The 25,783-nt window shown below is 43.7% G+C and overlaps 2 protein-coding genes across 3 annotated transcripts in view; one reads left to right on the top strand and one right to left on the bottom strand.

The window, feature by feature from the left end:
- Mthfd1 (methylenetetrahydrofolate dehydrogenase, cyclohydrolase and formyltetrahydrofolate synthetase 1) overlaps positions 1 to 12,798 on the bottom strand; it is an 87,217-nt gene extending 74,419 nt beyond the window's left edge. The window contains exon 1 of one of the 2 annotated variants that reach the window (XM_059280005.1): positions 12,578 to 12,798. The gene's annotated coding sequence lies outside the window, so the exon portion shown is untranslated. The remainder of the gene's footprint in view (positions 1 to 12,577) is intronic. The other variant, XM_059280006.1, reaches the window with a different exon arrangement.
- Positions 12,799 to 12,830: 32 nt separating this feature from the next.
- The window catches only part of LOC131923893 (coiled-coil domain-containing protein 170-like), a 28,510-nt gene continuing 15,557 nt past the window's right edge, over positions 12,831 to 25,783 (top strand). Inside the window, exons 1-4 of the mRNA XM_059279134.1 lie at positions 12,831 to 12,929; positions 14,158 to 14,511; positions 22,316 to 22,572; positions 22,832 to 22,964. Of these exons, the coding sequence (XP_059135117.1) occupies positions 14,374 to 14,511; positions 22,316 to 22,572; positions 22,832 to 22,964 (528 nt within the window). The 5' untranslated portion in view covers positions 12,831 to 12,929; positions 14,158 to 14,373. The remainder of the gene's footprint in view (positions 12,930 to 14,157; positions 14,512 to 22,315; positions 22,573 to 22,831; positions 22,965 to 25,783) is intronic.

The raw sequence follows: 25,783 nt of genomic DNA, 5'->3' as shown, positions 1-25,783 counted from the left end.
GAGTAGAAACTTGTTGGGGCGGGGGACGCGAATTTAACACAGATCACCTCGCAAGGATGAAGCCTAGACAGTGATGGGTGGGACTATCCACACCTTTCCTGTTCAGCTCTGTAAGAGAATGACTCTCAACTTAAGCCATACCCTCATATTAGGACCCAGAAGATAAGACTTCTCTTTGTCTCTCTTCCCAATGTGGCCCCATTGAATAAATCCCCCTTTTCTGTATTTTACCATTACTTGTTTAGTTGGCTTATGAAAGATGGTGGCCGACCTAAATTATCGGATTGTCGGGGCCTGGGGTCTGACTCTCAACTCCAGCGACAGTATGGAGGATCAATCCACAGTCCTGGCATAGACAAGATGAAGACAAGCTCGCTACCACTGAACTATGTATAACTCAGCCTTCCATAATTTAAAAGTCATGGTCGAACTTGCTGGAACTACGTTGGATTCTCACCCTTATCTGGTTGCAGTTTTTTCCACACAGTTCTAAAGATAAGTCCTTAGAAATTCACCACATGGCTGTTGATTTATCAACCATTGTGAGAGTGGAATGTTTCAACTAATGACAGGGCATGCGGTTGCCCTTGCCCTTTCTGCCCCAGGAATGAACCCAGGATCTTGTATGCCAGGCAAGCGCTTCTACCAGCGGCTAGATTCCCAGGGCCAGGCAGAGCTTTTACTGAACTTGATTTTTTTTTTTTTTCTACCCAAGTGTGTGTGGATTTGTTTGTAACTTTTGCCTGAAATTCGGGGCTGTTTTACATTACTTTTTTTTTTTTTTTTTTTTGAGCTTGAGTTGGCGCCTGGCCATGGATCTCCACTTTTTATTAGAGTAATCAGGTACCTTCGGCAGGCAAGATGAAATAAATACAACACACCTGTACATAATTAAACACACGTTGTTACATCATTAAACAAATGCAGCATAAACAAACGTAATACACTCTGCCTAGTTAAATTAGAAAATCTTTTTTATTAGCAGTTTAATTGAAGTATATGTGCATACTGTAAAATCTGCCCATTTTAAAGAATACAAATCTATGATTTTTCAGTACATTTACAGAGCTGTGCAAACATCACTATGATATAATTAGGAAATCTTCTCTGACTCCATTGCTGTTTGTTTGTGTTTAATTGGGGGTAATGTCCCCCCAGGACCTCTACCACAGTTAGACATGAATTCTACCACTGAGCTACAGCCCAGGCCTCTACTTTACTATTTTTTAAGTCTGTACAAGTGCAACATAAACTAGATACAGTGGCACACACCTTTAATTCTAGCCTTGGAAGGTGGAGACAGGAGGATCAGGAGTTCAAGGTTATCCTCAGCTACATAGCAAGTACCAGGCCAAGCCTACCCTACATGAAACTCTGTCTAAAAAAAGGAGGGAGGCAGGGAGGGAAGGTGGGAGGGAGAGAGGGAGAGAGAGAGAGAGAGAGAGAGAGAGAGAGAGAGAGAGAGAGAGAGAGAGAGAGAAAAGACCTGGAAAGTTAGCTCAGTGTTTTAAGTATTTGCTGCTTTTAAAGAGGACCCAGGCCTGGTTTCCCGCACCTACACAGCAGTTTACAGCCACCTATAACTCCAGTTCTAGGCAATCCAACTACCTCTTTTGACATCCATGGCTCCTGTACACACAAGCTATACACACACAAACACATACAATAAATATTTTTAAATGGAAGAAAATGTTCCTGTAAATTGCCAACATTCTCTTTCAAACCACCACAGCCAGGCGTGGTGGCCTGCACCTTTTAATCCCAGCGCTCGGGAGGCAGAGGCAGGTGGATCTCTGAGTTCCAGGCCAGCCTGGTCTACAGAGCGAGTTCCAGGACAGCCAGGGCTACAAAGAGAAACCCTGTCATGAAAAACAAAGAAAGAAAAAAACAGAACAAAATCCCCCCCCCCCAAAACAAAAAGCAGATGGGAAAATAATATAGTTTTTTATTTATTTTTAATTTTACACTGCTGAAGGCTGGAATTCACACAACACACATGATAGGCAAGCACGCAACCAGGGGACCACATCCTCACATGAATGCTGTACTTCCAAGATAAGTTTCTCTGGGCATCTGATGTGAGAGAAACCTGACCCAAGAAAGGGGCTTGGGATATAAGAGAGAAAGCAAGAATTTGGCCTGAGCAACTAGGCAGGTCGAATTGCCATTTTAACTCTTTTGTGAAAGGATCATATTGGGGAATAAGATTCCCCAAATCAGTTCAAATGTTTTTAGATGCCTCCTGGACATCCAGTCCCTAGAACATTTCAATGTTTAGAATTCCCGATGGGGAGGGGTGTTGGGGACCGATTCCGGACAGCAGTGTCCTTACTTTATCAAACCTTACAAAGGCAGGAAGTTCCTGGCCTAACCGCGGGCTGTACAACTTCCTGGAATACCTGCTAATCAACCAGCTGCAGGGGCCTGGGACCAAAGCGACATCACCCTCCCTTAGGAATTTTCCATCCTTCTCTCCGTGCTTCCCCTGTTCCCCCTCCCTGCCTGAAGCCCTGTTTATAAGCCTCAACACCCAGTCAATAAACGGAGACCTCGACGCAACTCAGAATGTCTCTGTCTTCCTTTACGCGCCTGGTCTCCTTTCTCTCTCGCCCCCATTGATCTTTCAGGAGGTGCCTCCTCGGGTCTCATCAAATAAACTGGCCCGCGGAGCCGGGCAAGTGGCGCCCGAACGTGGGGCTCGAGGCACGGTGACCTGCCGGACGACGGACAACGGAAGGGGCCCCGAGAGGATCAGGGTAGAGACGCCCGGACCGCATCACTCGTGCAACGCGGGAGAGTCTTGAGGTAAGTATGTCGTCCCATCGATCATGGGCAAAAATTTATCTAAAGAGGCTGTTTTTCTAAAGGAGATGAAAAGGTAATCTTAGGGAGAGAGGAATAAGAGTTAAGAAAAAGGATTTGATAAAATTCTTCCAATATGCGGAGGAGAAATGTCCCTGGTTAGTGATTAATGGACCAGGAATTCACCCTCTGACTTGGAACAAGGTTGGAAAAGATATTAACAAATTAATCAGAGATGGGGAAAATGTCCCCGACGCCTTTTTTAGTTTTTATGGACTTTTGTTTTGTACCGGTCGATCGATTTGTACTTTGCAGGCTCTCACTGGGGCAGACGTGTCCGGACAGTGAACCTGGCGGCGAAGGGAGACGTCCCAGAGCCCTAAGGCCACCTCAGAGGTGACGATTTGGTTTAGGAGCATCTTTGGGTATCTTCCCCCACGGTGGGAGGAAGTGCCACTTTGTATTTTGTCCCGGGAATTTGTCAGAGCCATTTTGTGGGTTTTTTTATATGTTTTGTTGTGATCATTGTTACTTTACTCTCTCCTTCTCTTCAAAGAAAAAAAAAATTGTTTAACTAAATGAAAAAAGGGGAACTGCTGCAGGCCGCAGGAATATATCTTAAAAACTCAGCTGGTTATGGCAAAGTCACTACCTGGAGGAATCAGGGAATTCCTCCAGAGGAAGCCAAATCCTAAGGAGTTTTTGGTGTTACTTGGCTTGTTATATATCAGCTGTATTCTGTTATAAAAATCATGTGTGGCTTCATAGTTTTCCCAATTGATTTTTCCCTAAGAAGGGCTAACAATGTGCACTGATCACTCTCTAGACATACACATTCCAGGCATTTGGAGAACAGCCCCAGGAAAGGCTTTCTCTGGAATCAGATATCTCCCCTAGCCATTTTCAAGGACTAAAGGAGACACCACCCAGGTGGTCACCCAACTTCCGAGGATTAACAGTGATAACCACCCACAGGCGAGTCTCCTAAATTCCACAAGGAGACACCGCCCAGGTGGTCACCCAATTTCCGAGGACTTACAGTGATAACCACCCACATACAAGTCTCCTGACTTAAGGTAAATTCCACAAGGAGACACCACCCAGGTGGTCACCCAACTTCCGAGGACTAACAGTGATAACCACCCACAGGCGAGTCTCCTGACTTAAGGTAAATTCCACAAGGAGACACTGCCTAGGAGAGGTGGATGTTAAGTAATAGCTTTACACAGTTTAGCTTGGACCCTCCCTTTTATATACCGGGACTTCCAGGGCACAGAAAGAAAAAGAAAAAAGAGAATGGAAGAACTAGATGGGTAAGAACTTGAGAGGAACAAACTGAGATGGGGAAGAACTAGATCGAAGGGCTAAAAGAGAGGACTAGAGGAACGAGATGGAAGATGAGGAAGAGCCAGATGGGGAAGAACAAGATGAGGAAGAGCCAGATGAGAGAGAAGGAGATGGGAGAGGAGCTGATAGGGGAAAGAACTAGATAGATGAGAACCTAGAAGGGTCAGAACTATATGAAGGAATTAAGATAGAACCTAGAGGTAGATAAATATAGAGAAATCAGTCAAGAAAGGAGCTAGACATGAGAGCAGAATAGAAGCTGTGTAGAGAGAGAACTGTCACAGAATAATAAAGTGTATGAACAAAACAAAACAACAACAAAAAAAAGGTGCATGTCTGACTGACAGGGATGTGGAAGCCCCTGATGTCTGTTTGATCAAGGACAGAGATCCTCGAGTCTGGATTGTTTTTGATGTGATTGAGCCTGGAGGGTTACCCCCCCCCCCCAGAGCACGTCAGGCTGTCATTGTTCTTGGAGCTTTGTTGGTTGTCTTGTTGGGGCAAAGATTTTTTGTGTGCCCTTGGTCTTGTGTGTAATGTATTAATTGCTCTCATTGCTGACTTGACTGTGACGGACGCTGGGACAGTTCCCTTCTTCTCTACTAGATCTTTGCCTAGCCCACTGGAAGGATGTGTGAGCCACAATAGAGGGAATTGAGTTCCCCACCCCCACTCCCCGATTGAACTGAGATAAACAGGTAGCTCCTGCCAGGTGGGGCTTGCATACTGCAAGAGGGGCTTGCTGGCTGTGAATGAGGCCATCGTCTCAGTGCTGATGTTCCGGTTCTTGGATTGTCTGTGTAGATGTTACTTGTTTCTGTCTACTAACCTCCCTTATTTTCCTAGAGGAAGAGGAGGAAAGAGAGGCATAACAAAGGCCATCTCCGTCCCTCCCTAGCTCTCTTGCTATCAGGACTGCAGCCAGCTGGCTGCTCTCACGAGGGTGGGGGTGCGTGCTCTCGGTACAGGCGGGCAAAGACAGGAGCTCTGGACAGGGCAATGGGGACTGCCTGCAATTGACAAAAACTGTGTGAACACTAAAGAGAGAATCTGACCCTCCCTTCCTTTACTGTGATAACTTCAAGGTCTCTTCTGCCGGCCAGCAGCTTCTCTTGTTAGCCCTTCTCTGTCCTGATATTGCTTAAAAAGAAATGTTAAATTACCAGTTCAAGATACTGGGAAAATTATGCTTTTGTTTCCACAGGAAAAATAAAAATTTACAATGGGTTTTGGTCATTTGAGTTCAGTGGGTTACAAATACTTGCCATCATTTAAGAGACTTGGTTTCAAATTATTGCTGGTTAAGATAAAATATAATGTTTTTATAAAAAATGACTTGAGATATATATATATATATATATATATATATATAAAAAACATGTTTCAGATTTCTTTGTCTTGCTATTCTGCTGTTACATTGAGACTCCAAAGGGTCATAGTTGTAAAATGTCTGTCTACTCTACAGGTATGAATGAAAAATGTGGCCACATGTATGTTTGGTTTTGAATGTCTGAGTTTGCATGTCCTTTGTGTTAAGAAATGCAAGTTAATACTAGTCATCTGGCTATTCAGATACTAGTTTAAAGCATAAACTGTTTTATTTTAATATAAAAAAAACTGAGAGGTATATTTGACTAATATATCTATAGGAGAACAAATTGTCCTGGTTATTGTTACCAAACTTAGAGATATTTTCAAGATTAGGCCTAGATTTGTTTGGCTCAGATACATTTAATAGATAATGGTCCTCAAACCTGTGAAAGATCTGATGAATATGGCGTTTACATTATTTGATAAAAAGCTTACTATAGCAAACAGAGACTCTGAGCTCCCCAGCTCCTAGCAATGACTCCCAAGGTCTCCAAAGAAGATATGAAACAATAACAAGAAGATGCCACCTGAATTGTGGACAATGCTGTCCTGACACCTGTCCTGCCAACACTATGAAGACTATAGGAGCCTGGGATGATGACAGTCTGGGTAATGGATAATCTATGTTGTTTTTTAAATAGACTTAAAAGTCTGCACTCAGGTAAAGTTTATCCTTCTCAGATCTTTGATGACATTGATGACTGGGCTAGCTATAGCTTTCTCAGCTTAGTAATTGATTGATCAATGGATTAATTAATTAAAGCTAATAAGTCTCTTTAAAAAAGGTTCTAAATATAGACTTACAGATGCTTTTCATTGGGCCAAGGAAATTTCAGTCCAATCTATACTTGGTTCTCTAGATAGAAAAGACACTATGGATTTCAGGGCAAATTGATAATACTACAATTACTAAGACTATGGGTCTAAAAGTTCCAAATAAGTTCGTAAGTTTTAACTCCTGTTCCTAGTTTATATCTGTCTCAACAGGTTTCCACTTGGCTGACAGATACATCCAAGCATCATTTGCTGGTGACAACCTACTGCAAATGACTATGAGCCCTGAACTTGCTGAAAGCTGATATGGACCAATTCAGCCGACATGCATACCATCTCTTCAGCTGGTCAATAAAACGTTCCCTCTTGTCTTTGACTAACATTCTGGCTTTCCAGGGCCTTGATAACAACGTCCCAATTTCAGCAGGAAGTAATTATAGAAGAGAGAAAACTTCGCCCCTGTTTCCCCCCCACCCTGGAATGTTAGCTCAAAAGGGAATTTCTTGTCATAGGGAACCTGAGATAAAGTTCCAAGTTGCTTGAGGATAAGAAACTCTGTCAGCCATCATAAGGCTTTTGGCCCTTGTGCTTCTGCTAATTACTGTTGGCTCTTGTATCACTGATGTCTTAACTAAATGATGATTCATGTCTGGGTACCACTAAACTGAGGATGCTAGAATTCCAATATCCACCTCGGAACCCATGACACACTTGCAGATGGCAAAAACTGAATAAGGGGAAGCTCGCTTTGCCATTGATAATGGGAAAACTCTTATGTTGTGGTCCAATTAGTCTCTGATATGGAATTCTTTGAGCAGAGAGACAGATACACTCGAGAACCTGTGTCTATGACTATTGCCCTCTTGTTAGGTATTGGGGGCATCACTGCAGGAATTGGTACAGGAACTACTGCTCTCGTGCAGAGCAACCACCTTATGCAGTCACAAATGGCTATGACTACTGACCTAGAGGCCATAGAAAGATCCATTTCTGCTCTGGAGAAATCTTTAACCTCGCTCATAAGAGGTCTGGATTTACTGTTTTTTAAAGGAGGGGGGATTATGTGCAGCCTTGAAGGGAGAATGCTGCTTTTATGCTGACCATACTGGTATTGTCAGGGAATTGATGGAAAAATTAAGGGAAAGGCTGGCTCAAAGAAAAAGGGAGTTTAAAAATCAGCACGGGTGGTTTGACCTTTGGTCCCTGGGTCTTTCAGCGGTTGACTCAGTTTATCAAAAATCAGATTGATTCGGCCTTACCACAACACATCTCGATTCATTATCACAGAGTAGATTCCGAGGAGGCCAGCCAGGAGCCCCATCAAGGACTCAGATTCAGTGTCCTAAGGCCCTAACGTCCCCACGGTCCTGCTAGAGGGTACTCAATGACGGGAATAGTACAGGGCCCACGCCGGAGACAACAGCATACAGAGGTCACCCGAGACCGGCTCAACACGGCATGCTGCCGAGCGTGGGAAGCCCCCTGTGTAGCCTAAGACAGGGACTCTCTCGGACCACCCCGATCACATGGACTTGGTCCATTTTTGAGAAAAGAGGGGGAACTGTTGGGGACCGATTCCGGACAGCAGTGTCCTTACTTTATCAAACCTTACAAAGGCAGGAAGTTCCTGGCCTAACCGCGGGCTGTACAACTTCCTGGAATACCTGCTAATCAACCAGCTGCAGGGGCCTGGGACCAAAGCGACATCACCCTCCCTTAGGAATTTTCCATCCTTCTCTCCGTGCTTCCCCTGTTCCCCCTCCCTGCCTGAAGCCCTGTTTATAAGCCTCAACACCCAGTCAATAAACGGAGACCTCGACGCAACTCAGAATGTCTCTGTCTTCCTTTACGCGCCTGGTCTCCTTTCTCTCTCGCCCCCATTGATCTTTCAGGAGGTGCCTCCTCGGGTCTCATCAAATAAACTGGCCTGCGGAGCCGGGCAGAGGGGAGATGGCTCCATGGGTAAACACACTTGCCATGCAAAGCCTGACAACCTGAGTTCCAAATGAGACCCAAAGTGAAATGCTGGATGCCACGGAGTGTATCTGTAAATCCAGCATGCCTCTTGTGAGATGGGAGGCAGAGGCAGGAGAATCCTGTAGAGGCTGGAAACAGCAGAAAGAATGAGAGACACCCTGCCTCAAAAGAGTGGAAAGAGAGAGTTATCCTTTGACCTCCACATGCAGGCTTGGTGTACACACACACACACACACACACACACACACACACACACACACACTATAAGGATACACTGTCAGAATCCAGCTGCTGCTCAAGCTATGAGACCTTACTTACAACAGCTCTGTCTCTGCCTCAGATACCCACAGGCACACGACTGAGACACTGTCTGAGTCTCTAGCTAAGATTTCCAGGAGGCAGGGCTCTGACCTGGGGGAGTGAGTTTACACCCAGGTGGGTATGAGTGACTGCACTTCCTGCTTCCCACCCCCTTCTCCAACTCCGGCCTGGGAGGGCCTGGCTGCAGGCCTGTGCTTGTACCTATCCTCAGGAAGAGAATCCTGCTTCTGTCTCATGAGCCCCGATTTCCTCTCTGCGGAGTCCCCACCACAGTGCCTTGTCTCCGGTCCTGGGGTTTGAACTCTCTTCAGAGTAGCCGCCTTGCTATTGTCTATGTTTATCTGGCCATGGCACCAATAGCTCTTTTAACACATTTCTGACTCTCCAACAATTCGTCTCAGTGTCTCCTTGAGCCCCCATATGAGACCTTCCACACACATCTTTTTTTATTTGTTTGCTTTATTTGTTTACATATATGGGTGTTTTGCCTCCATGTATATCTGTGAATAATTTGCATGGCTGGTGCCTCCAGGGGCCAGAAGAGTTTGTCAGATCTCCTGGAACTGGAGTTACACAGACGGTTGCCAGCCATCATATGGGTGCTTCGAATGGAATCCTGGTCCTCAGGAAGAGGAGCCAATGCTCTTAATCACTAAGCTGCCACTCCAGACCCCCCTTCTTACATACCTTTAAAAAAGAAAAAAGAGCCGGGCGGTAGTGGCACACGCCTTTAATCCCAGCACTCGGGAGGCAGAGCCAGGCGGATCTCTGTGAGTTCGAGGCCAGCCTGGGCTACCGAGTGAGTTCCAGGAAAGGTGCAAAGCTACACAGAGAAACCCTGTCTCGAAAAACCAAAAAAAAAAAAAAAAAAAGAATTCCTGGAGATGAGAAGCTAGGGGAAAAAGGAATGAAAAAGGAGAGCCTAATATATGAAAGGAAACCCATAAAAACCTGTTGTCTTAGAAAGCAAATGAGGACGCATGTCATAGAAAGAAAGGCAATCCTGCCAAATACTGAAGACAGGACAAATAAGTGAAGACAAAATGACCATTTTCCTGGGACTAGAAAGACAAAATATTTAAATGCTAATGATGGCAGTCACTACTAGTGTTGTATATCATTTTTGCCCAGGTTCCATTTTTAATTTCATAATGTCTATCAAAAATTTAAATGTAGCATGGTGGTGGTGCATGCCTTTTATCCCAGCAGTTGGGAGGCAGAGCAGGAGGATCTCTGTGAGTTCAAGGCCAGACTGATCTACATTGACCGGAGAATTCCCACAGAGCTACAGCCTGACATACAACATATATAGTGAGTTCTAGGCCAGCTAGAGCTACATAAATGAGACCTTGATATATATATTAGATATAATTTTACTGTATCAGGGTGGGATGGTATATACCTATAAAATCAGCATTTGGAGGTACAAGACTGGTCTTGGCTAAGTAGTTAGATTCTCTGTTACTAAGAAAATCTAAATGTGTAATTACTTTGATTTTTTTTCAGCTCTAAGAATTTGTCCTACAGCAATATTTACACAGAAAGAGATGGACATAAAAACATTTTAAATCAGAATGTTAATTTTAATAGTAAACATAAAACTTTTTGTTATAACATATCTCTTTGTTAAGGAATTAGTGGATATACATGTGAAGACAGGTAACACATGTACCATGTTCTTTTGTTACTGCTTGTGGGTCTTTTGAGAGATGATCTCACTGTGTAGTCTAGGTTGGTCTCAGATTCCCAGTTTTTCTGTGCAGGTATATACCACTTGCCTGGAGTTTTACTTCTTTGTTTTTGTTTTTTGAGACAAAGTCTCACGTAGCTCAGGCTGGCCTTGAGCTCGCTATGTAGTTGAGGGTGGCCTACACCTTCTACTCTTCCTGCCTCTCCCTCCTGAGTGGTAGGATAACAGGCATGTCACACATCTATGCTGGCAGGATGATTTCAGCTAGTGTTGCAGGGCAGATTCTTTCGCTCTGATGATTTCAATAGAAAGGCAGGAAAAGCAGGGTCTCAGCATTCAGTCAAGTTTTTTTTTGTTTTGTTTTGTTTTTGAGACAGGGTTTTGAAAGACCCTAACCCTTCAGGCTTACACCCCCAAGCCCCAGGAAATAAGGAACTAAAAAGAAAACTAGTTCCAAGGGCCACCTGACTCAGCCACTACTCAATCACCCCTGTAACAATATAACAATGTAAAAAGATTTCTGTTAAGAGATGTGCTCAACTGTGACTGGGATAGTTGCAAGTGTTCCAGGAAGGACCACTGTGACCTTTGTGTAAACTCCACTCCCGCCCTAATACCCCCCCTTGAGGTTTCAGGAAGAATGTACATGTTGACGTGACTGTACCCACTCTGTGATCAGACATGATCTTGTGAAACGAAATTGAATGGGAATTGTAATCTTATGGCTTTTGTGTTTTTTTCCTTTAAAAGCCCCCATGGGGCTGCAGTAAGATGTGACTCTTGCTCTTAGGAGCAGAGTCTGCCGTCTGTACAGTCGCTACAGTCGCTAATAAACCTCTTGCCATTGTATCAACTGGACTGGAGTCTGGGTTCTTGGGGCGCCCTAAACCTTTGGGGTCCAACAGTTTCTCTGTGTAGCTTTGCGCTTTTCCTGGAGCTCACTTGGTAGCCCAGGCTGGCCTCAAACTCACAGAGATCTGCCTGCCTCTGCCTCCCGAGTGCTGGGATTAAAGGCGTGCACCACCACTGCCCAGCTTAAGTTTTATTAACAGTAGGAGCACAGGGTCTTTCTGCTCCTTGGAAACCCTCTACCCCAAACCTCAGGGAGTATCGTTTTAAGAATTTTATAGAGAAAAATTTTGGTGTTCCTGGTTTAATTATCTATTACTCTCATTCTTGAGAATCTTAATATCTTTCTGCTTTTTTTTTTTTTTTGAAAAAAGGTTTCTCTGTGTATCCCTGATGGTCCTGGAACTCACTCTGTAGACCAGACTGGTTTCAAACTCAGAGATTCACCTGCCTCTGCCTCCCAAGTGCTGGGATTAAAGGTGTGCACCTCCACTGGCTGGCTCTGCTTAATTTTTATTGTATTTAAATAAAGACAGTAGGCAGTCATTTTCAGCCCTAAATTTACATTTGAATGGCCTTATAGCTTCAAAAGTATTTATGCCCAGGCTCCACCCTTGACTTAGAACTTGGAATGAGATCAGTCTACCAGTATTCTTTGATATTTGAAGTGTATTTGCTATTTTGCCATCAAGAATATACATATGCTAGGGACAAACTTCCTCTGCTGTGAAATTATTTTCCTAGAATATAAATTCCAGTTTTTGAGATAAATCATCTTTTCCTTAGGAATAGTAGATAGAATTATTATTTTCTATCCTCGTAGGGATCAGATTTTTAATATATAAATATATATATAAACATAATGTATATTACATAATATATAACATATATACATATACACACATAATACACACACACACACACACACACACACACACACACACACACACACATACATATCAGGGTGTGACCATTTGCTCTATCCCAAGAACTTCACAAAAGCCTCCAAATAGGATGCGTTGTTGTTTCTCCTCTTTGGTCTTTAGGGCCCCTGCCACCCAGCTCCTAAATAAATCACACACAGAGGCTTATTCTTACTTATGAATGCCTGGCCTTAGTTTGGCATTTCCTTAACTTTAAATTACCCCATCTACCTTTTGCCTCTGAGTTTTTCCCGTTCTCTTACTTCTATAAATCTTACTCTTACTCCATGACTTGCTGTGTAGCTGGGTGGCTGGCCCCTGGAGTCCTCCTCCTTCTCTGGCTCCTTCTTCTCTCCTCCCAGTTTTCTCCTATATATTCTCTCTGCCTGCCAGCCCTGCCTATCCTTTCTCCTGCCTTGCTATTGGCCATTCAATTCTTTATTAAACCATCAGTGTTTTAGACAGGCACAGTAACACAGCTTCACAGAGTTAAACAAATACAAAATAAACAAAAGTAACACACCTTAAACTAACATTCTACAACAAGGATGCTCACGTTTGATGGTGTGCTTGTTCACTTTGGTAGGATCACTTTCTTAAGCATTGCTTTTGGTTTGCTTGGTAGCTTTGTTTTGCTCACTAATACTTGGTGAAAAAGGCTTTGTGCTTTTACTTCCTTAGTTAGGACAATAACCACAGGCTAACTGCCACTCTGAGAGGGTCCCTGCCTTCCTTGCTCATCTGTGATGCGTTCACCTAGCAACGGTCTCCGTGATGTGTAAACATTCTACTGGTATTTGTGCAGGATGCCCACTCATTAGGGTGTCTCCTGGGAATTGATCTTGGATTTGAGGTTTTCTCCTGATCGTGATATGGTAAAAAAAATAAAAAAAAATGCTTTGTTCTTTCTAATAAGTGAATCGTAGCAAGCTATATGTCATGTGGGAATGTAAGACACACAGAGATTATGAGGGTGGGTTTTCAAAGAGTTGAAGAGAGTAAGCTGTAACCTTAGATAATCTTAGATAGAACTCAGCTTCCATTTTTAAAAAAATAATTATGTCTGTGTGTGTGTGTGTGTGTGTGTGTGTGTGTGTGTGTACATACATGCATACAAGAACATATAACACAGCATACATGTGGAGGTCAGAGAACAACTTCCAGCGGCTGGTTCTCTCTTACTAGGTGAGTCCTGGGGATCAAACTTGGGTATCCTGGACTTGGTGACAAGCACCTTTAGATGGTTGAACCATCTCACTGGCCTTCCTCCTTCTCCTGAACCTCCATAAAAGAAATCTCTAAATAATAACCAGGCCCCTGAATATCCTTCCTTGTGTGGCCTGCTGCTCCAGTGTATTCTGGTCTGCGCCATCTCTCTGCTTCAGACAGAGTGTCTGTGCTTCTTTGCATATTGGGATGTGCTTGTTGTTTCTGTGCTTTGAGGGAGATACCAGGATCCCGGGAGCATGAGACTGCAGGGACAGCTCAGTGATGAAGGACACTAGCTTCTCTTGGAGATGACCCAGGTTTGATTTTCAGCACACATGTGGCTGTTCACAATGGCCTGTAACTTCAGTCCCATGAGATACAGTGCCCTCTTCTGACCCTTGAGGGCTCATGCACACACACGGTGAATATACAGACACTCAGGCACATACACATACACATATTACACACACACACACACACACACACACACACACACACACACACACATATATATACAGAGAACTGGAAACACCCAGCCCAGACCCTGACCTCCAGTAACTCTAGCACACTCAAGGACCTTGGGTTTCATTCTTAACACTGAAAAAAAAGTAATATGAGGTTACGTTTATGCTTTCCTCTGGGGCATAAAGAGCTCTATAAACTATTGTATGCACATTATCAATTCATAGCTGAGTTTTTATGGTTTGGCTGTTTCTTGAGTGCCATTTCTGATAGACTGAAAAATTGAAAATGAGGGGAATTCACAGGTCATAAAGCTGTGATTCATGCGTAGCATTAGGAATGGTGTGTGTGTGTGTGTGTGTGTGTGTGTGTGTGTGTGTGTCTGTGTGTGTGTGTGTTCCAATGACACTTCAACTATTCTACTCTCTTCAGAAACTAGGTCCACGTTGTCTCCAAGAAACAATTTCAGCAGGCAGCGCCTCCTGAGGCCTGACTACATGCCAAGGCACTACTGGAACATTCTGGCAGTCTTTGCGGTTGGTTCTACACAGGCCTTATCATCTCTTGCTGAGTGCTATACAGAAACGTCCCTTGGAAGCACCGGGGTCACCGTCAGTGGGTCTGTTTCATGCTTCCTGTGTCTCCAGCATGTCAAGGCCACTCCAGTCTTTAACTCACTCAGATCCAGGGAGGCTTGCTAATAGCCAAACCAAAGAGGCCTGTGAGGCGAAGCCATCAGAAGCCAGGCACCAATCACTTCTATCAGCTCGGGAAAACGTCCCAGTGGTGAGTTGTACTCTGGTATTTTGTCCCCATTTACAGAAGGAAGTAAAATATCGTTTGGGTCCTGTTGAGAGCTAGCCTAAGAAAGGGAGGTTTACTCCTGGCTGCCCGTCTGCTGGTGTACTTAGCATTTCTTTGCTGGTGAATGATACAAAAGATAAACTCAGGGGTCTGTCGACAGTTCAGCAGGTAAACGTGTTTGTTGCACAAGCTGGGTGACCTGAGTTTGGTTTGATTCCTTCCACAAAGTGGAAGGAGAGAACTAACTCCGGAAAGTTGTCCTCTGACCACCACACACAAGCTGGGGTGCATGCCCGATCATACATACACAAACAAATGTCTCGAATAGTATTAAGGATCAGCCTTAATAATCTTCCTCCCGGCGGCCCAGAAGAGAAGCTACACGCAGCAAGAATTATTTTCAGGAAAAGAATCTTAAGTACACCGAGCTCTTAGTCTGTCTACTTTATTCCTCTGGGATAAAATCCTATATCCACAGCTTCAGTTCTGTTCTCGTGCCTAGCTCCTTTCTTGCCTGATTTCTCTCTACCTTTATCTGCTGTCCCCTCTAAGTTCTGTCTTAATTCTCTCATCTTAGTTCTGCCCCATCTTGGTCTTTCTCATCTCATTCTTCCCCATCTGGCTCTTCCTCATCTTCCATCTCATCCTCTAGTTCACCATCTAGTTCTCTGGTCAAAATCCTCTCCGTCTCTGAGGTTTACCGTTACATACCCATGTAATAGCGGTGCTCTAACTAAAGCAAGGTCACCAGGCTTGGATTCTTACAGGGTCATAAATGCAGACAAGACTTTTCCTCAGGCAGTGACCATAAGGCTTTCTTTTACAACCCAAAAGGGGAGAGGTAAAGGAAGAGGTCAACTGAGAGCTAAAATCAGTTAATATATCAGAAAAAGGGAATTTATGTGCTCAAACTACATTCCTAGAGGTGGTTAGGTAAATGTTAGGAGTCTATAATGTTAGTATAAATACCACTAAAACTGTATAAGAAAGGAGGGTCTAAGCTTAATTTACCTTAATTCAGGAGATCGTTTGGCCTTGGATGCTTGATAGGTATTTCAGATAAAATACACTGTTAGGAGTTCTTGGAAGCATACATAGAATACAAGGAAATCATTTCAGGAATCTGCTTATATATATACAAAAGCTAAAGTATCACCAAGACTTAAGCCATGGCTTGACCTTTGGAGAAGTCCTTGACCTTTCCAAGTAGTAACTTTTGGGACAGTAGCTGAATTCCATGACATTTTCCTGTGGCTTGCAGCACAAATGTAAAATAAATACATAAAAGGTTAAACAATATCCCACTCTCTTTGTTTTTTGAGATGTGGTCTCACAATATTTTGGGGAACACAATACCACCACACCCCACCACATACACATGAACATATGAACATGAATGTGTACAGTACACACACACACACACACAACAAACCCAAACAAAACTGTGTATGTTGTCCTAGTTTACTCCCTTCTTAGACCAGGCTGGCCTCGAGCTCACAGAGATCCACCTGCCTCTGCCTCCCGAGTGCTGGGACTAAAGGTGTGCGCCACCATGCCTGCCTCTAATTTGTTTTCTATTGCTGTGATAAACATCACGACCAAAAGCAATTTGGGGAGGAAAGGGTTTATTTCGTGTTACAGACCCTAAGTCCATCATAAAGGGAAGGCAGGGCAGGAACCGGAAGGCAAGAACTGAAGTAGAGACCGTGGAGGAGTGCTGTTTTCTGACTTGCTGTCCATGACGCGCTCAGCCTGCTTTCTTCTACAGGGGTGACACTGTCCCCAGGGAGCGGGGCCCTCCTACATCAATTATTCATCAAGAAATGCCCCCCCCACTTGCCTACGGGCGGTCTAATGGAGGTATTTCCCCAGATGACTCTAGCTGGTGTCAAGTTGACAAAATAACTAATCGGCGCATAGGTTTTTCATATCACCATTATAATTAATAACACAGCAAATGGGCTGCCAAGATGTTAGAACAAGCCAGACTTAAAATATAACCTATTTGTCAAGTTTGATAAGGCGCCAGGAGGAAGGGCTCCCAAGAGATCAGATTTCCTGCAGCATGGGATAGACTCCTTGTTTGTTCTTGATAGGAAGTGAGTAAAGCGAAGACAGGCTCGAGATGAGGAGAGCGAGCGAGCCGAGTGATGGGGAGAGGGGAGGAAGGAACATTAGTAAAGATCTACCTTCAGGGTCCAGGACTACTCCTCTCCGCCCAACAGGCCGTGGCACGTACCTCAGTAACAAGGAGGTGGCGAGAACGTGCAGCATCATCCTTCTTCTCTACAGTATGACTTAATAATAACCCTTGAAAAGTTTGGGGTTCTGGTAGATTGGACTTGGACACAATTATTATTAGTAGTAGTAGTGAGTTGGTGTGTGTGTATTTACCCACTGGTGTATGTAAGGCAAACACTCTATTTTAACTGAACTACATTCTGTGAATATAGACGTCTATGCTCACTGTTTAAGATAGTTTAAGATAGTCCTTCCACCATGCGGGTCCTAGGGATACTGCTTAAGTTATTGAGCTTGGCAGCAAATGCCTTTATCTGCTGAGCCATCTTTCTGACCCTTACAAAAGCTTTTTAAACCAAACTGCCAAGAAAGGTTTTTGAGTACCTTGCTTAAAGAAAACATGTAAATCATTTTCAAGAATTTCAAAGATTTTCTTTGGTTGTTTTGAGATGGTGTCTCACTATATGGTCCTGGATAGCCTTGAACTCGTGGATTCAATTGACTCTCCTTTTTAGGTTCCCAAGTACCTCAGACAATAGCCGTGTACCACAGTGTCTGGCTCACTACACTATCACACCTGACTTTCGAAGTATTGTTTTGTGAAGCTACTCTCTGTGGACATATAAACATCTAAAGGGTTCTGGTGGGGCCATTTTGACATGGTTTCTGATACCATATACATTAAAAAGTGTTCCAGCTAGGTGAGGTGATGTGCACCTGTAAGCCCAGTGCTCAAGAGGGTTCAGTAGGAGGATTTTACTTCAGAGGCTAGCCTGGTCTACATAGGGCCTATGGATGTAACTCAGTAGTAAGGTGCATGCCGGGCAATATGCAAGTCTCTGAGTTTGATCTCCAACTACAGCCCCCCAAGAAGTATTTCATAGCTCCTATAGGCATTTTCTAATTTAATAATATCAAGGCCAGAGCCAAAGAAATGGTTCACTGGGTGAAGGTGCCTGTTGCCAAGACTGACAACCTGAGTTTGATCCCCAGGACATGCGTGGTGGAAGGAGAGAACCAGCTCCTGCAGGTTGTCCTCTGACCTCTGCGGATGTTCCATGGCAGGCACCTCCCAACCCCCGCCCCACCTCACACACAAATAAATAAATAAATAAGTTTAAAAAGTAAAAAAATTCAATCCAGGCATGATTGCACACTCCTATAGAGCCAGTACTCCAGAAGGCTGAGTAAATAAGATGCCGAGTGTAAGATCAGCCTGGATTGCCTAATGAGACCTTGTCTCAAAATAAAAATTTCGTGACAGTTATTATTATATGGTATCCTCATGTTAACGTTATAAAAGGAAGTGTAGTGATTCCAGCAAGATACCTGAGCCTCAGCGTGAGTCATCTTTGCCTTCCTCAGCCACCTACCATTTAGTGCCACAGGGACCCAATTGTCTTGGTAAGGCAGTTTTCCTCTTCACCATGTGCATTTCAATTTTTTGTTATAATTAACCTTATCTCTTTGTGTAACATACAAAAATAATTGCAATGTGTTTCTGTCCTATAACAGAGAAACAGGTGCAAGAGATCTATATTTGGGTGAGGCCAGATATAGAAGGAATAAATACAAGCCAATTCAGTTGGTGATTATGTGGACTAGTTTAGGGAATATGGTATTGATACAAAACTCTTGCATAGGTGGGCTGCAGCAATAATGAGTTAAGAAGTCACTGGTAACATAGAAAGTTGAGTATTGGAAGCTGAATACAAATTCAATGTGTTTTAAAGATTTATCTTTGTTTTATGTGTATGAGTGTTTGCCTGCATGCATCTCTGGCCAAAATAGGATGTCAGGTCCCCTACAACTGGAGTTACAGACAGCTGTGGACTGTCATGTGGTGCTGGGTGCTGGAAACCAAACCTGGGTCTTCTGCAAGATTAACGGGTGCTTTTACCCTGTGTGCAAGGAGACGGACTTCCTGAATAAAACAGGGACTATACTGAGCGCGAGGCCAGGCAAGGAGACTATGGCAGGCCTGTGGACCACGTCCAGTCTGTCTCTAACATGACACAGCTCTAGGTGTCCCCACTGCCATGCTCCCCTTCAGCCCCTCAGGACTGTGCCAAAGAAGACCATCCTCACAGCGGCCCACTGCAGTTGCTGAGTGCAGCTCAGTGCAGCAAGGAGTGCATCCAGGTCTCTGAAGGTCACCTGCTTGCCGTCATGTCTACTTTTGAAGCTGTACTGTCTGGGATGTCGGTGGCATTCTCCTGGGCTGTAATGAAGTCACTGTTGATCTGGCGCTTGCTTTCCCTTTACCCCCATAAACTTGGTGTTCTTTTTTTTTTTTTTTTTTTTTTTTTTTTAGTGTTTCAAGACAGGGTTTCTCTGTGTACTTTTTGGTGCCTGTCCTGGATCTCGCCCTGTAGACCAGGCTGGCCTCGAGCTCACAGAGATTCGCCTGGCTCTGCCTCCGGAGTGCTGGGATTAAAGGCGTGTGCCATCACTGCCCGCCAAACTTGGTGTTCTACACAGGGGACGCAAGGCCATGTTCAGTGTCACTCATGCTGGCCATAAGCAACCCCACCACAGACTGGAATTGGATGCTATGAACATTCTTCTAGCTGCTTCCACAAATGCTGGCCATGCCTAGATGTGAAGTTTCACAGACTGCATAGGCATTCACTGTAGATCTTAAACGAGGCATGTATTGTATTTACTAGCAAATCCAGGGACATCGGTTGAGTCAAGCACCTCTAACCCCATGAATGGGGTCTGCAACTCTGACTAGGAGTGGTGAGGGAGTGAAGACATGATGGACACACAGACATACAGACAGAACAGCTAAGGTCAGGTAGCTGTGCATGCTCTAATGAAGCCGCACCTATTAGCACAACAATCTGAAGCCTTGGTGTGTTTATTATGTACAGCACCACTGGGGGAGGATTTAGCTGGTCCCGATGGGTTTTTGTAGAGGAGCATCCTCTCAGGCAGTAAACATCCAGAGAGATGAAGCTGCTGCACTTGCTAATTTTTGAACACACTGGTCAATTCTTCATAAACACTTGAAGGACAGAGCAAGGCTTTGCCTCCTTTCTGAACCTGGGGTGGGTCTGATTCCTTGCTCCTTGGCATGGCAGGCTCTTCAAATAATGCACACTCACTCAGAACTTCTGTAGCTCAGGATGTCATTTGTTCCCTACAGTCAAGCAACTACGGAAGGGAAACACAAAGAAACTATGGAATACACATTCCCAGTCTGCAAATACAGCAGGAACCAGATCTAGATGTGGCAGGGAGTCTGGGAGCCCTGAGGTGTAGATCTGGACAATCAATGGGGAACAAAATGACAGTGATCCCTTTCTGACATGCTTGCCTGCAGGAAGTAGGCTGGAGCTCTGACCAGGTATGGCTGGTGGAGCTCAGTGGCCATGTGAGTGTGAGCCAGTGGCTGTTTACTAAGCCGTGGCCCTTCCTGTCCTGGGAGAGACGAGAGATGCCTCAGTAGTCAGCCTGTGCTGTGGCTGTCCTCTAGGTTGCCTGTGGTTCTGGGCTCTGCAGGGCTGAGCTTCTCAGGCCTTGGAGGACTAGTCAGCAGCATGTGAAATGCTCTGCCAGGATGATGTATCTCAGAGGAAGAGCCTTGAAAACAGATGGGTAGATTCATTCCAGCATGTAGACCTTTGAACCAGTGAAATCCAGTACCAAATCAATATTTGGAAAACCTAACTAGACAGAGCTGGATTTCAACCCCGGGATCAGTGGCTGATGAGTCAATGGCATTAAACATTTTCATTTGGAACCTGAGCACAAGTTTAGACCTGTCACTGTGGCCTTATTTATTGTTTTGCCTTATTATTATTATTACCATTATCATTATTATTATCATCGACAGGCTTTCACTATGTAGACCTGCCTGGCCTTGGACACTTCTGACCTTCCTGCTGGTGTGAGCCACCACACCCCCCCACTCCACCCCCCACCCCCCCACCCCGTCTCCTTTTTCCTTCACTGACCTCTGCTCCTCTTGGACTTGCTTCTCCTCTACTAAACCATCTCTCTTGTTTCTCTTCAGAACTTTATGACCTCTCCTCCCCTTTATCTGTCTTTTAAAAATATTTTTAAATTTTATTTTATTACTTGGTGTGTATAAATGTTTGCATGCATGAACACATGTCTGTATGCCACATACATACGTGGTGCCCACAGAAGCCAGAAGAGGGTGTCAGTTCCCTAACTGGAGTTAGAGATGGTTGGAAGACAACATGTACATGGTGAGAATTGAACCTGGGTCCTCTGGGAGTACAATCATCTGCTGTGGATATTGCTCTGTATGCTGTGAATGTGTTGCTCTGATTGGTTAATAAATAAAATGCTGACTGGCCAGTAGCCAGGCAGGAAGTGTAGGCGGGATAAAGAGAGAGAATTCTGGGAACAGGAAGGCTGCCGCCACCGCTGCCGCCATGAGAAGCAAGACATAAAGATACCGGTAAGCCACAAACCACATGGCAAGGTCTAGATTTATAGAAATGGGTTAATTTAAGATGTAAGATCTAGCTAGCAAGAAGCCTGAGCCATTAGGCCACACAGTTTAATTAATATAAGCCTCTGTGTGTTTTCTTGGGTCCAAGCGGTTGAAGGACTGGCGGGTGAGAGAGATTTGTCCTGACCACGGGCCAGGTGGAACACAGAAAAACTTCAACTACAATCAGCACTTTTTTTTTTGTTTTGTTTTGTTTTTGTTTTTTCGAGACAGGGTTTCTCTGTGTAGCTTTGCGCCTTTCCTGGGACTCACTTGGTAGCCCAGGTTGGCCTCGAACTCACAGAGATCCACCTGGCTCTGCCTCCCGAGTGCTGGGATTAAAGGCGTGTGCCACCACCGCCCGGCTTACAATCAGCACTTTTAACTACTGAGCCATCTCTCTCCTTTATCTGTCTTAAAATACCACTAACCTACTTATTTATCTATCTATCTATCTGTCTGTCTGTCTGTCTGTCTGTCTATCTATCTATCTATCTATCTATCTACTTATTTATTTGAGACAGAGTTTCTCTCTACATAGTCCTGGCTGTCCTGGAACTCATTATGTAGACCAGGCTAGCCTTGAACTCACAAAGATCTGCCTGCCTCTGCCACCCAAGAGCTGGGATTAAAGACGTGCACCTTTTTAATCTTTGCTCTTCCTCTGGATTCTCCCCTTCTATTTTTCCCACCAGCACAAATAAGATCAGAAACCAAGTCAGGCCTGTGAACATGCCTGTGAGCCACACACCAGAAAGCAAGCCATCTAAGGCTAAAGCATTGCCCCTTTCTGACCGAAATCTCCAAATCCATCATTCCTATATTTAGGAGTTAGGGAAATATAAAGGCTCACACAGTTTTAATGTTGGTAAACTATTTATTTAAAACATACAGTGCCATTGTATTTTGTCTTAAAGGGCTTTTAAACATTAAGATATACTATTAAGGAATAGGTTTGAAAGGCTTCATTTTATTCTCTAATAATACATAACTTATATTCATAGTAACTTAATGTCACGAATGTTTAAAATCAAGATGAGTTATTTTAAGTAATACTTTCTATCCCCTTCTCATTAGCTGAGAAATATTCAAAACAAAATTTTCATAAAAGAAACTTCATTGCAAGAAATGAAGACCGAGTTAGAGAGTTACAAAGAAAGTAATGCCCAGCAGTTGCTACAGATAATGTCCCTGAGAGATGACGTCAAGAACCTCCAAGACCTTATTGCTTCTCTAATGAAAGTTAAGATTTTGCAAAACACAAATTCTCAGAATATTGAAAGAGGCAACTGGGACCTAACTGAGCGAGTTACAGACCTCGAGAACCGCCTAAGGTAAGATTTCCTGGTCTGTTTTCTAACATGTTTTACCTTATGTTTTCAACTCATATATAAACCTATAGTCCTGATCAGATTTGGGGGTGTGCTGGTTAGATTTTTTTTTTTCCAAACTTGATACAAGAGTATCATAATTTTGGAAAAGGGAGCATCTGTTGCACAGAGAAACCATGTCAGGAATATATATGTATTTAGTCATATTGAAAATTGGTCAATCTGGTTTCATTGCGTTGTTGACCATTGCTTTCCTACACAGAGAACATCTGGTGGAAAGAGAGAGGATGGGGAGAAAGGCAGAGCTGGAGAAAAGGTGGCCTTGCTCCAGCAGATTCTCTCCTTGTCCGAATCTGAAAGGACCAGAAGATTCCTTGGATATTTTCCCTGTGAAGGTGAGAATGAGCTGATTGTTGCCCCAGGAGAAAAGGATGAGTTTGGGGTAGGGTGCCAGTTCTCTTGTGAATGGAAAATCCAAAGAAGCATGGTAGACCAGAGGTCAGTGGTGGAGGGTCTGCACGGAGGACTGGAAGGTGATTTTACAGGAAGATTAGGAGGAGAGGAATGGACCGAGAGACAACTAGCCGGGAGAGACGAAGAGGAAGTGAGATGTTGGAGCGGTCCACTTCTTGTTACTGACTGAATACTCTGGGCTCCGTGTCTCCGGATGCTGAGGACCAGACACCGGAACCACAAGCTAAGGTGTTGTGGGGTCATCCACTTTGGTCATTGACAAGGGCATTATGGACTCCAGGAAGAAGCGACACAAAAGAGAAGGGGAGGCCGATCGTTGTTAAGAGAGCTGTGAAAGTTTACTGTGAGCTCCTTCGACCATCACAGTTGATTACACAGTTGGAATGTAAAACAGGGACCTGTGTGACCCAGTTAATGTGAGGGATCCCAGTAGAAAAAAGTCAAGGACCAGAGGGATGGTCCAGCAGTTAAGAAAACTTACTGTGCAAGCACTGGGGCCAGACTCTGGGGATCCTAACATCGGTGTAACAAGCCGGGCTAGGCATGCCTGTATCCCCAGCACCGAAGGGACCAGGACAGGATGATCTCTGTGGATTTCTGGCTGCCAGGTTCAGCAGAGACCTTCCTCAAAGAATAAAGCAGAGAGTGATGGAGAGGGACACCTGACACCTTCCTCTGACCTCTGTACCTTCCCTTGAGGGCACAGGTATAGCACTAATCTAATTGGTCTTATTAGTAACCGGGAGCCAGATATCAGGGTAAATGCTGAAAGATTAGCTAGACAAAACAACAAGCTACAGCCACCTCTCACCTCACCAACTCCTCAGCCGAAAAAGATCAGTTTCTGTCTCCTCCGCCTTACATTCCTTTCTCCGCCATATCACTTCCTGTCTCAACCTTCCTCGTGCTGGGATTAAAGGCGTGTGTGCTTCCCAAGTACTGGGAGCAAAGGCATGAGATCCCGAGTGCTAGGATTAAAGGTCTGTGCCACCACTGCCTGGCCTTTATGTTTAATCTAGTGGCTAGCTCTGTTCTCTGATCTTCAGGCAAATTTTATTTGTTAGTGTATGAACAAATTATCACCACATTTCCCCTTTTTTGTCTAAAATAATAAAAGGTTATAACTACCATAAGAAAAGCTATATACAATAAGTACAATAACTATATTCAATATATACAGGCAATAATTACATCAATAATGTCTAGTCCATTAACATTTGACAAATTCAGAGAAAATACTCCATTATTTATCCTGTTTTGGTGTGTCCAAAGTGTTGTACCTAATTCACTTTTTATCCTAGCTTGTTTTACCAACGAAAAACTACCTTCTGATGTCTTTCAAACTTATACACTTTACACTTTTTAGTGAGTTTCTTTTCTGAATTTGTTAACAAAGAAAACTATAACTATGACTATCTGGTCTTCAACTCCCTCAGAGACCTGAGAAGGAAATAATATTAACTGAGTAAGCAGGAAGTTTAAGCAAGGGACTTCCAAAAAATGTGAGAAATGACAGAAACAGCTGGCTTCCTGGACAGTCACCCAAGGTTCCTCTGCAATATTGAGGCATCCATTTTCAGCCTACAGGTCTAGCATATCCAACAGACTTATCTGTAGCCAGAAGTTTTCCTGTGTCCTGGCCTGCCGGTGGTCGGGACAAATCTCTCCCACTCGTGTCCCCCAAGTAAACACACAGAGGTTTATATTAATTATAATTGCATGGCCATGGCTCAAGTCTTTTGCTAGCTAGCTTTTATATCTTAAATTAGCCCATAACTATTAATTTATGTATTGCCACATGTTCCATGGCTTTACCTGTGTCCCATTACACGTTGTTCCTTGGGCAGCTCACTGGCATCTCTCCCCACCTTTTTCCTAGCTCTCTCTTTGAATTTTTCACCTGCCTCTAAGCTGCCTTACCATACACCAAACGGCTTTATTTATCAACCAATCAGAGCAACATATATTCGCAGCATACAGAATGACATTCCCCCATCACTTATCTGTGAAGCAGAATTTTCTGAAGGGCTGTCCTACCTTGTCTTGGCAAAGTTCAGCAATCTTTTTGTGTCCTGCTTGTCCCATTTGGACAGCATAGTGTCAACAGTTGATATTTTCTTGCCCAGTGGCTAACTTTTGCCACAAAGAAAGTAAACTCCATTTTCTCTGAAGTGCAGCCAGGAGCAGACATGTCTCAATTGTCATTAAAAAAAAAAAAAAAAAGAACCTATGTTATTAAAATATCCTAAATGCCATATTCTGTAGATCTCTGAAGTGTTTAAAGCCCACCTGTCTATCTTAAATATATCTCTGTTTGACCTTGAAAACATACCTAATATGACTACAAGTTCAATTGTAATAGGCGACTAACAACTAACCTGTTTTTCCTTATTATCCTAAATAGTTGGTAATAATAACTTTCAAGGACTAGAAATTTGTATTACATTGTTAAATGAGTTGCATACATACAATACCTTGAACAAGAGTAGAAATGTATGTACAGTATGTTCTAATAAAATTATTCTCAAATTTGTATTAATATACAAAATTTGTATACAATATACAAAATCCATTCGGATGTAAAATATTTAAAACTAATAGTTGCTTTTTAAGACAGGGTTGTTTTTTTTTTTTTTTTCAAGACAGGGTTTCTCTGTGAAGTTTTGGTGCCTATCCTGGATCTGCTCTATAGACCAGGCTGGCCTCGAACTCACAGAGATCCACCTGACTCTGCCTCTTG

This window comes from Peromyscus eremicus, chromosome 14 (genome assembly GCF_949786415.1).
Source record: "Peromyscus eremicus chromosome 14, PerEre_H2_v1, whole genome shotgun sequence".
NCBI lineage: Eukaryota > Metazoa > Chordata > Mammalia > Rodentia > Cricetidae > Peromyscus > Peromyscus eremicus.
Note: the sequence above shows the minus strand (reverse complement) of the source record. Positions and strands in the feature narration are given on the sequence as shown.